A 12,657-nucleotide genomic window follows, 5' to 3' on the forward strand; every position below is an offset into this window, starting at 1 on the left:
AAACATTATGTTTAGGGATATTTCGAACGAGTGAAGAGAGGGCTTTGTAAAAGTCCTCGAAATCATCCTCAAGGCTAGTGTTGGTTGGACTGTAGCACGAAATAACGGTTGTTGCAGGATTTCCGTTGAAAGAAGCAATTGTTATTCGAGGGAGGATCATTTCGATATTACTCAAAGATCTCAGGGCGTTTGGACTTAGTAGGAGTCCAACACCACCGATGGAAGCATTAATATTGTTCTTCCAAGCAGAAGCTGAGATAGTGTAAATGTCCAGCCTTTGCCAACATTATCGTTTTTAAGTGTCAAATTAATCATCATGAAAAAAGCGGTGTTCCTGTATGCAAATAATGTCGATGTTGAAAAGAATGGCAGAGGCAACAAGTTCAGGAAGTTGATTTATGGTGTTTAGAGTTCGAACGTTGAACGTTGAGAAGGTTGTCGTCCTCTTACATTTTATAAGAGGGGTGTTTTTGTGACTTTGTAGTTGATTTTTCGAACACTGAGTCAAAGTCGTACCATCAGTAGAACGCGCCCTTGGTAACCCATGTGACGGGCGATGCGGTATGTTGTGAGGTTTCGAGTACGAGTCATTGTTTTCCTTTCGGTGGCTAACGCCCGTATTCCGAAGAAAATAATGTAATTGGTATACGGTTGTAAATAAAGATTATTTTGATTATTATAACTTATACCAATGTATACTTAATTAAGCTAATATAAAAATAGATATTTCATTTTTCAATATCTGGCCAATATAACAACTCAATGAGTGTTACGTTTTTCATAAACATCGTTTAAAAACCATTTAGTCGACCATTTAGCCTGCCTCCTCCAGGACTAAAAAAATCGATCAAAATTCGTCTCGATTTAGTCGAGGTTGGCCTGAATTAGTCGGCGATTTAGTTGAAGTTCAGTTTATGAATTAAAATGCCCATCTCGAAAAGAAGCCCCCCTCTACCGTTTGCAAAAGTACTCTCGAAAAGAAGCCCATCTTGAAATGAGGCCCCCTGGGCTTCTTTTCGAGATAGACTACTATACTATATTAAGAATGTAGGTTTATTAACTGAACGTCAAAGGAACAGAAATAAACAATACAAACACGTGATTAAGAGTTACTGTAGTAGGATAATTCAGTGCCAGATAATTGTGATGTGTGATAACCTCGATGATTATGTGATGTGTAAGACATGCGCTAGCGATAGGCGAATTCTTATAACAAAGTGGGTTGGCAATGCCTGGTCCATGATCAACACAAATCCATCGCTGCAAATTCGGTCGTTCAGAAAGTGTGGGATAAATTAGCCATTGATGGTTCTCTGAAAACAAAGAAGTTAGTAAACGTCGAAGGGTTGGTTGGATATGAGATGCCATCATCGACATACGACACTCTTGAATATTCCATTGTGGATGAAGAAAATGATAACGAAATAATTGTATTTGATCAATATTTATATTGTTTTGTAATTGGTATATTAAACAAAAAATGTCTCAAAAGAAATATTATTGTAGTAGAAATTCACAAAATTTACAGCATTCATTTTGAAAAGAAGCCCCCTCTACAGTTTGCAAAAGTACTCTCGAAAAGAAGCCCATCTCGAAAAGAAGCCCATCTCGAAAAGAAGCCCACCCAAGAGCACTAAAAAAAGAAGCTCATGGGCTTCTTTCGAGGTTTTACGGTAGCCTAATAATCACAATATAATAATAAAGTTCAAAATTGATTTGTAAATATTTTATTTCAGATATAATTTAGATCCTTTTGACCAGTATTCAGATGCACAGATATGGCGTGCTCTTGAAAGGACTTACATGAAAGAGAGTGTAAGTCTTAATATTTATTATTATTATTTGTTATATTAGTGTCTAATTTTTTTTACGCCTCAAAAGACTCGGATACAGATTAATAGCAAACATAGGACTGTTTAGTAATTCTCAAAATCACACTGTATCAAATTATTACTACAATTTACATGAAATATTTCAACATAGCAAAAATAAAAAATCAAGTTGTTTAAATGTTGACGTTTCGACAGCTATATATATTCATGTGGCAGGATTAGGCTTTCGTAGCCCCTCTTATTATAAAATTATTTATTTTATGCAATTCAAATTGATATGATTACTATTAAAAAGAACAATATATAAATCTATAAAAATATATTGTGGTTTTATTCATTATTTATGTATTTTGTTTGTTTACCTTTTTGCTTATTTTTTTTTTATTGAGATCCAACCACTGATACCCACAACATTGTAATTTTTCACCAGTAATTTGCCTTCGGATTAATATATTAAGGTTTTTTATTTCTGAATTAATTTTGTGAATAAAAAAATCTAAAAGTTGGAATTTGCCCTTTATCAAAGTTGATTTATCAAACCTATTGTAAACAATTATGTATTTCAGATTGTTAATTTAAATAAACAACTAAAAACAACTGTTGTAGAAAATGGTGAGAATTTTTCTGTGGGTGAACGACAGCTATTGTGTATGGCAAGAGCTTTATTAAGAAGCAGCAAGGTGAGACCAGACAATGTTGTCTGTCTTTTCATGTCTTCTTCTTATAGCTACGTTCACACTGAGGGTGTCAAAAAATGGGTTTAGTATTAAAGAATAGAAGCTAACTCATAGCAGATTCCGTACAGATTTGTTCTGGTGGACAAATTCGGAGTGATGGATGAAGCACCATTTTTTAAATGGTACAGATTTCTTGCTCTGATTAGTAAGCATTGAGATAGATTAAACTCTCGTAATTCAAGAAAGAGAAGTTTTGAAGCAATGTAGTAAGACCCCATAAAAATAATTATTAGTGCGCGCATCACTTTTGAAAAATTCAATTTAATGCAATAAGTTAAGGGATCGTCTTAATTGGACTTCAATATTCACCACTGTGTGATGTGTCGTGACATGTAATTAAGATGATCCCTGCACTGTGTGATGTACACAGCATGCACAGAACCACAATGTTCAGCAATGATTGGTGTTGTGTAAAAAAGTTTTTATAATTGCTTTTATATTTTAGTTGCATTTCCCATGTAGTTATTTTACATAATAATATCGCTAGGGAGGCTAGGCCTATTGTAAGCATGGGGCTTAGTGTAAATTTCTATTTATAGAAATTGCCAAGACTGATCAGCAAACACCCGTGGAGAGAGAGAGAAAAACAAAAACCTTCCTCCCTCATCAGTTTTGAGCTTGGGATAGGGTGTTAACATTTTTTTTTATGGGGCCCAATACGCGATACAAAAACCTCTACTATCTTTGCATCAGTTAAGGTTATGTTTGAAGTTTTTTTTTTTTACAAATTCAAATTAGATTGTTATAGCTTACAAAGATAAGTATATTAATTATACAATGGGTTAAATTAAAAAAATAAAATAAAAATAATTTATCAGTCATGTCAACAATTTAATTAATAGTCAGTATATTTCAATTAATAGTCAGTATTTTTTGTATATTATTATCATTACTGTAAATAATTACTGTACGAGGGAAAGTCTAGAGAATTATAAGCTTATATGATAATGTTATGGCAAAAGTTAAAGTTGTTGAAGGTATGACAGAAGAGTAAAATAAGGTTGTGTATTCTATTCGACAAAGAAATCTAGGGGGAAAAATGAATGGTATCTGAATGGGAAGGCTCTTTTGGGCTGATGATGTGATAGTGATCTCTAATAATGAAAGGGAAATGTCTGAAATGCTAGAAATTGCTAATAGACTTGCCAAAGAATTGAAACTTGGTTTTAACCACGAAAAATATTGCATGATGAATTTTCGCATCTCTTATTGTTGTTATTATTTTTATACGTTTGTAAATAAACATGATTTGCAATATTATAACAAATACCAAAGGATATTGAATTATGCTAATATTAAAATAGATCTCATTCTCATTTTTAATCTTCCTGCCTGTCGAGGACTAAAACAATTGATTAAATCTGTAGGTTGGCTTGATTTATTTAGTGCTCTATTAATCTTAATAGTTGGTTTCATGTCTGCTGTAATTATTACAATGAAATTAATTTACTTTAAAAAAATTGTCATGTTACAGAATTTTACATTAACATGGTTCTCTTAGATTTTGATATTAGATGAAGCTACTGCCGCCATTGACACTGAGACTGATAGCTTGGTTCAAGCTACAATACGTGAGGCATTTAGGAGTTGTACAATGTTAACGATAGCTCATAGACTCAATACAATTTTGGATTGTGACAAGATCATGGTACTAAATGATGGAAAGGTATGTTTTATGCTGTCCATTTTTTAAATATTTTTTTTATTATATTAACTATATATAGTTTTTAGTCAGCCAATTAAAAAAATTAGCAATAACCTGTGCTCTGTATAGTATTTTTCTGCCTTAATATGTGTTAATATGTGGTTATATACTATACCCATGGGATGAGTAAGTATAATAAAAGAGCACTCTACCCCGATAAAAGTACTATTTTATTACGGCCATTGATTTTGTTATACACAAAGTATTCCTTCACTTTGAAATATCTGTAAGCTAAAAAAATGAAAGCAATACTGGATATGGGTCTTTACGAAAATAGAAGACTAAAAAATTGTGCTGTTTGAATGTTAATCTAGAGTGCGCATCAGAAAGTGACAACGTGCATGAGAGGGACATCCACGTTGAATAAAATATAAATTGGTAATTTATAGAATTAAGATGTGAAATATTGGAATAATAAAACTACAGCTGCTTATGGACTTGAAATCAACACAAAATCAGTTGATATGGTTGGCCAGCTGCCGAGACTAAACACTGTTTTAATTTAGCGGCTCGTCATGGTAGTTGTAGATCCAGCCATTGCAGTACACAACAGAGGAAGTTGCGTAGTTGATACGTTACGTAACAACTCGATTTGATTTTTGTTTGTATTGTGGTAACAGTAACACCATTTCGTGGTCTGATTTAGGGTATGTGACATTTTCATAACAGAGATCCTAAATGTGCTCCTTTCGGGCTTGGACCAAATCACCCAAGATTAGACATGCTGTGATTTTTTATTCCAGATAGTGAATTATTTCACTTACCTTGTTTTTAGCATTTACTCCAAACTGGCCGCCATTTTAACTGCCAATTATTGTTCATAACTCGATAATGTGTCTATTTACATTATCTATTCAATAAATTGGTTTTAACATTACTGTCATCAAATAACTACTTTTAAAGCAAAGTGTTGAATTTTAGCCCCCCCAAAAAAACCCCAGCTAAATTATAACTTTCTGACTAGTGGTTGCTAGATATTGATATGACCATTGTCAAAAATATAGTTCCACAGTTAGAGTGAATAGAAATATGAGAAATAATATTTTGACACCAACTATGACCATATCTGCCTAACAATTTCTGAGATATGAAAAATATGCTCTAAACGGAAAACATTTGTGCGGCTATATGTCGAAAAGGTCAAAATTAGGGGTTTATTGACAGTTTTATGATTTTTATTATAGTAGAACAAATATAAACATATACTTTGCGAGTAATTTGAGACCACAATTATCTCTTTCTGACCAGTGGTTGCTAAGATATTCATATGGCCAATTTCTTGACCAGTGGTCAGAAAAGGGGTTTCCGTCCACTTTTGGGCAAAAGGTGCCCATTAGAGTGAATAGAAATATGGGTCTTCTGAGTAGTTTCTCACAAAAACTATTCTAATACACCCAGTAGTTACGCAAAGTCTTAATTTTGACCTTTTGGTCCTTGTAGTGACCAAACATCCCAATTTTTTTTTAGTCAACAGCAAAAAATTGATTTGTATATAAAGAAGCAAAAAAAACACATTGTTAATATAGTTTGCTAGAGGGTGCAGGTAACTCTTTCTGGCTCGCTAACTATAACTTCCCAACATACATAGCACTTTGAGCAGTTGCATAAACTGTCACTTGACCAGTATATAATCATATTTATTGTGACGCCATTCTTCGAATAAAAAATTTGGCACATTCTTTGGATGAAAATACCGTTCATTAACGTATAGACAAAGACCACCTTCGCCATTTTACCCGCTCTTGGTCGTTCCTCTCCTCTGACCAATGTAAAACCATTTATGTTAGCAAATTCATTGTTATGATTTTCGGTGAGCCACGTCTCGGAGAAAGACAACAAAGTTCATGTTCTGAAATCATACAAGTAATTGACGTTGGCACGTAATTCATCCAGTTTGTTGCATATAGATTGAACATTCCCAAAAATAATGCTATGGTTTGTACTTACGAGCACGTAATTTCTTTGTATTCGTATTGCACCTTTTGCTTTTACTTATATGAACGTAGGGAAAAAGGTGTTGCATACCCAATGAACAATTGAAGACTGTTAAGCATGTTTTACGACCTTATCTAAAACCGTCAAAGCTAAATCAGCAAAGGTAGCATTGCTTGAAAGACTTGCAAGCAAAATAACCTTATTTATTTAAAATAACCCGCGAATAGCCAGGAGCCACAACACAGCCATGCGTCAAGGCGCTGACTTCACAGTCAGTAGGATGGTAGGATGGCCAAACAGGGCAATCCCTCCTGCCACCACTATAGGCTGTATACAGCCTATAGTGGTGGCAGGAGGGATTACTAATAGTCCATCTCCCAGCCGCACAACTCGCTCCACATCTCAGAGGTTCGCACGCCAAGACAGTTGCAGTTCGCTCTGCAGCCTTTCGATATGAAACCGGATGTCGAACATTGGGCATTCAAACCAGGCCAATGACCCTGGAAGAAATCTGTTTATTCTAATAAGCATTTTTTTTCATTTTAAGAACATGTGCAACACACTTGATTAGGTTAGCATATGGGTCAAATATAAACTAGATTTGAACTCTTCACTACGGACGAGTTAGGTTATCCGCAGCGCAAATGCCACGTGCACGTCATACGTTAGAATATTGCACGCAGAAATACGATTACGCCATTGAAATAATGTTAGTGCGCTCTCAATTTTGCGTCACGTCAAAGTATATACGGTATACACTATATTCTGTATACGTACTACATACAGTGCAGAATAGGTGAAAATAAGGGACCAAAGTTATTGACGCTTTTGGACATGATGACGTCATCACAATTTAACAAATGGTAGATTATGCGAAAGATAATTGATTGGCCTAGACAATATAACAAAATGATGGGAAATGGAATACGGATAAGTGGAGATGCGCTCTATTAAATGTGATGGGCTATGCGAAAGAGACAAAAATCCTATATTTTATATTCGAGTGGCCATACGATGACGTCACAATGTCCGGTTAGCCATATCGATGCATGATTCGATATCTACAACTCATCAACTTCCAGAATATGTAATTTTAAAAAAGTTCACCACGGGGTTTACAATCTATGATTGTTTTAAAAAAGGCAAAATTTTGACAAATTTTTTAACTTTTTCATCAAAAACGCGCGCAAATTGTTCAATTCTACGTGCTCGTATGACGTGATTTTAAGTCGAAATTGATTGAAAATTGGTAAATTTACTAGAAAAGGCTGAAAAAACAAAAACCAAGCAAAAAAAAGATGTTTTTGCGCTACGTGCGCACACGCGCGTAAAAAAATTGCGCACGCGTGGGAATTTTTGAAATGCTCAAAATGACCTGAACCGTGTAGAAAGTTGATTAGAAATTGATTTTACGCATTTTGAAATTTTAAACGCGCGTGCGCGCGTAACTTTCTATAAAACATGCCATTTTTAATCCATACAAAGTTTGCGCTTGATATGACTTAAATTTTCACTAAGTTTCAAAACAAAATGACTTCTAGTTTTTAATCTATGATCAATCATTGAAATTCATAAAATCGCACGTAACTTACGCTGCGCGACTCTAAAGTCAAAAAACGAAACGTCCTGCACATCTACAGCTACAGGTCAATCTTATGACAAAGTTACACAATCTTATGTTGGCCAGAATTAGAGATACGCTGCGAACAAAATTCCGGGAAAGAAAGAAGAACTAGACATGAAACTCGTCACTTTGACGAGTTAGTTATCCGCTCGACAAACGCCACGTGCACGTCATACGTTAGAATATTGCACACAGAAAAATATTAAGGCATTATGACCTGAACTGAAGAATATGATATGTTGTTATTTCTGAATTCTGTTATTTTGTGTAATATACATAGTATACACAGTACAATCTGTATACATATCACAAACAGTGTAAAATAGGTGAAATTACGGGACCCGTATTTTATTGTAATTTTTAACATCTTGACGGTTTCAAAATGAAATGCAAAAGTAGAAATTTCAGAATGAAATTATCTCAGCAACAACATATTAACGTGTAGAAGAAATTTGAATAGGTGAAATATTGATGCGCGCTCTTTTAAATGTAATGAAATATAACGCAAAAGATGAAAATATGACTTTTTGTATTTAACTGGCCATATGATGACGTCACAACATTCGATTGGCACAATTTTCACATGATTTTGTATCTACAATACAATAGCTTCCTGAAAACGTTTTAATCGTGATTATCACATTTTATTCGTACGAGCTATAACAGATTAAAATTTACTGTAAAGATGAAATTAATGACCAACGTAATTTAAATTTTTAGGCATGATGACGTTAAAAAAACTAAGAAATTTTTAATTCATGCAAACATAGTTGATTGACCTAGAATATATTAAAATCGGGGTGAAAATGAACAACGAATAAGTGGAGATGCGCTCTATTAAATGTGATGAGCTATGACGAAAGAGACAAAAATCCTATATTTTATATTCGCGTGGCCATACGATGACGTCACAATGTCCGGTTAGCCATATTAATGCATGATTCGATATCTACAACTCATCAACTTCCAGAATATGTAATTAAAAAAAGTTCTCCATGTAGTTTAGAATCTATGACTGTTTAAAAATAGGCATAATTTTGACGAATTTTTGAACTTTTTCACCAGAAACGCGTGCAAATTATTTAATTCGACGTGCTCGTATGACGTAATTTTAAGTCGAAATTGTTTAAAAGTTGGTAACATTACTATAAAAGGCTGAAAAAACATAAATCACTCGAAAAAAATATGTTTTTAACGCTACGTGTGCACCGCGTGTGTAAAAAGTTTCGCGCGCGTGGGAATTTTTGACATGCTCAAAATGACATGAAACGCATAGAAAGTTGATTAGACGTTGATTTTTCGCACTCTAAAATTTTAAACGCGCGTGCGTGCGTAACTTTTTGTGAATGATGCTATTTTTAATCCATAGAAAGTTTGCGCTTGATGTGACTTAAATTTTCACAAAGTCTCAAAACAAAATTATGTTTGGTTTTTAGTCTATGATCAATCATTGAAATTCATAAATCGCGCGTAATTCACGTTGCGCAACTCTGACGTCATTCAAAAATAGGAGGTGCACAAGTTCACGTAAATGTCGATATGTTGACAAAGTTACGATATGTTCTGTTTACGTTTTAGAGAAACGCGACGCACAAAAATGACAGAAGGAAAGAAGTATAATACAGAAAAAAAAAAAAATATGATGAAACAGGACGATTACAAGGAGTTATCCGCTACTAAGCGGATAACTAATAAGATAGAAAAAAAAAAAAAAAGATCCCGACAATAACAAGGGGTTATCCGCCCTTCAACTGGGAATCAATTTGTAATTTGAAACATTATTATAAATTAAATACCACTAGAGGATGAGCTTGCTTCGCTTGCTCCCCTCTAGGAAGTGTAGACGATGGTTCTCGGAATGATAATGACTCGGGTAAAAAGGTTTTAGAAGGACGTTTTCAGTCGGTTACTATTATTGAAATGCTTGATATTCGTAAAATTAAACCTACTCACTATCCTATTTCACAGTGTCTTAGATGATTAATAGCGTTTTACGTATAGTGTTTATTGTGTTTGGTAGGGCCCTTATATTGTGGATGTGGGGAGACGGAGTTAATTTGAGTGAGGTGCTTATTCGAGGGATACGTACATTTTTTTAGTTTTAATAATATGGTACATTTACAAATAAAATCCTCTTAATTAAAATACAGTATTTTATCGATGGTGATGTGAATTAATAATATGAATGGCATTTGCAACAAAGGCATATTAAAAATAAATGGTTAAATTCAACCAAAACCCACTTTTTTCAGGTAAATACATTTTTTTCGATTCAATTTTAGGTCAAAGTGGATAACTATTATCTTACATTTGTTAAGAATTATTTTTTCAGGGGACAATATATCTTTATTGATGCATTCAGCTTTCCTTGTAATGCAATTCAGTTTCTTTTTATCTTTTTTAATAATATTTTCATAATTGCATATCAAACAGAAAGACATAATACTTTGGATCATGGTGGTATAAAACCATTTTAACAACAATAACCATATGAAGTTGAAATTAAAAATTTTTTTTTAATTGAAAAACAATGAATGCCATTTAATTGTATTAATCAGATTTTGTTAATGATGATGTTTTAGATACTGTTGGTGAAATCAAGTTCTTTGTACGTTGTGCACTATTGCCTTACTAAAATTGGATTTCCCATCCCCATTTTGTGAATGCTTTAAATTATTTTTGTTCAGTCTATTCATGAATATGCCTCTCCAGTTTTGCAATAATCTTTAAATTCAACTTAAATTAAAGAAATCAGATCAGCATTTATTTTGCGCCAACAGTATAAGCCTTGAAGAACCTTTTAGAACACAATAGAATTAGATACCTCCACTCGAATGCTAAACTCAGTGAAGAGTTGATTCTGTAAGAATCAAAGAAATATCAAAAAGAGTGTCAGACTCAAAAAAATGGATTTCTTTCAAATTTTGCTCATGGCTATATATGTGTTGAGAGAAATCAAATATGAAGTATTTTTTATTTCACACGTATATTTCCATGGCAACGGCCAAATTTGTGTTTTTGACTAATTTTGTCCTTTTTTAAGGTTTTTAAAAATGGATATTGGTACTACTTTAATGAACGATATTTTTGTTTTGTTCATTTAGTTATAAAAAATAATTAGTGTATGCATAATAACAATGCATTGTGTACCTGTTTCAAATTTTTAAAATTTTTTTTTATTTCATAATTTTGGAGATACCATTTATTTAAAAAGGGGTGTTTTTCACTTTTTTTAAATTGTTCAATGCAACTAAACTTTACTTCACCATAACGCCCAAAGTGGTGTATTTTTTTGACTGATTTATTACAAATAGGTAGTTCTAATGTTTAATAATTGATTTCTAAAATAAAATACTGGGGTAAATATAAAATCTACAAGCAGTGTTGCGAGAAACATAGGCATTTTTATAAAAAAAAAACATGGTATATTAGTAAAAACATTTTATTTTCTTTGATTATTTGATTTGAAACTCATTGGTCAGAAAAAAACGTTTTATATAGTTCTAGTTGTGTTGTGAGAAAAAAAAAATGTTTTAATTATAGATTCTGTAATTCCCAGTTTTAATGTCATTTTATAGGTTATATCCTCTGGAAATTTGAATAAATTATCAGATCGTTGTGAATTTTAATCTTTGCAACAGATTACTCCTCTTATTTTGAAGCTCCTCTTTCATTTGTTTACTTCTTTTATTTGCTAACCTAAGCAGATCCCACATGCCAATCCACCACCACTTTCGACTACCACCCCTCCCCCCCCCCCACCCCGAATATAACCACAAAAAGATAAACTGCAACACTTTGGTCGATCATCCACTATAGAGTGTCAAATGCATGCATTCAAGCACCACCCACACTGCCGCTACTATCGCCCCAATGAATAGACGGATTCAAACTCCTCCATCCCACCCCCTCCCCTTTCTCCAAGCCCCCACCCACCCCAAGTTAAAAATTGCAATGCAAAAGATAAGACATAAAGTTAAGTTTTTAGACCCTCGCCTTATACCCCCTAACTATTTAAAAGTCCTGATCCTGGATCCACCACTTTCCCCTCCCCATAGAACCAATCAAAAATCAATGATATACTCAGGTATGTTAATGCTACATAACAAATATTGAAGCCCTGATTTGAAATTTCATTTCATTTAAGGTCAGCATGTAAAATATCACACTTTATTATTAAATATTGGTTTTAAATTCTATATTTTTTTTACTGTGATGGTTGGATTCAGTATTAATTATTAATTAATAATTAATTATCTGATAATTATTTAATTTCCCTTAGTTATGCATAGCAACAGTTACTATGGTAACTAAAATTGAGATATTCTTTAGATTTTACATATTTATCTTATACAAATTTAAATTTGTAGATTATTAGCAGGCATGCCTTATTTGCATTTTCAAATTACCGTTTCACAAGGTCATATTCGTAAGCACTTTCTTCTGTGATTATTTTTATTCATGAAAACCCCATATTTTATTTACAGCGGCCACCTCCCTTAAAGCGGCCAATCGAAAAATGTGATACTTATTGCATGGACCTATGAATTAGAGGTGCATGTTTATTGTATTTCTTTATATATTAGTTTTATTTTGAAGAGGTTTTAAAAACATTACTGTGAAGAGATGAGAAAACTACACAGATTTTGACCGACCATTTTTCATATGATAAAAGTTTTTAAAATTTGTCTGAAAATGCTAAAAAATACTAAACCACCTGATTATAAATAATAATAGGCCTACAATTATAAGCGGCCACTTTTCTAGGTCGCGAGGGTGGCCACTTACGGGAGGTTAAACTGTATTTAAAAAAACAATTTCCTT

The 12,657-nt window shown here is 33.2% G+C and overlaps 1 protein-coding gene across 3 annotated transcripts in view; it reads left to right on the top strand.

Moving 5' to 3' along the window:
- Window positions 1-12,657, top strand: part of LOC140049513 (ATP-binding cassette sub-family C member 5-like) — a 77,568-nt gene that overhangs the window by 61,214 nt on the left and 3,697 nt on the right. For 2 of the 3 annotated variants that reach the window (XM_072094410.1, XM_072094409.1), the window contains exons 21-23: window positions 1,737-1,815; window positions 2,399-2,512; window positions 4,071-4,235. In XM_072094410.1, the coding sequence (XP_071950511.1) occupies window positions 1,737-1,815; window positions 2,399-2,512; window positions 4,071-4,235 (358 nt within the window). Of the gene's footprint in view, window positions 1-1,736; window positions 1,816-2,398; window positions 2,513-4,070; window positions 4,236-4,588; window positions 4,731-12,657 lie in introns of those variants that run through there. The other variant, XM_072094411.1, reaches the window with a different exon arrangement.

This window comes from Antedon mediterranea, chromosome 5, assembly GCF_964355755.1.
Source record: "Antedon mediterranea chromosome 5, ecAntMedi1.1, whole genome shotgun sequence".
Lineage (NCBI taxonomy): Eukaryota > Metazoa > Echinodermata > Crinoidea > Comatulida > Antedonidae > Antedon > Antedon mediterranea.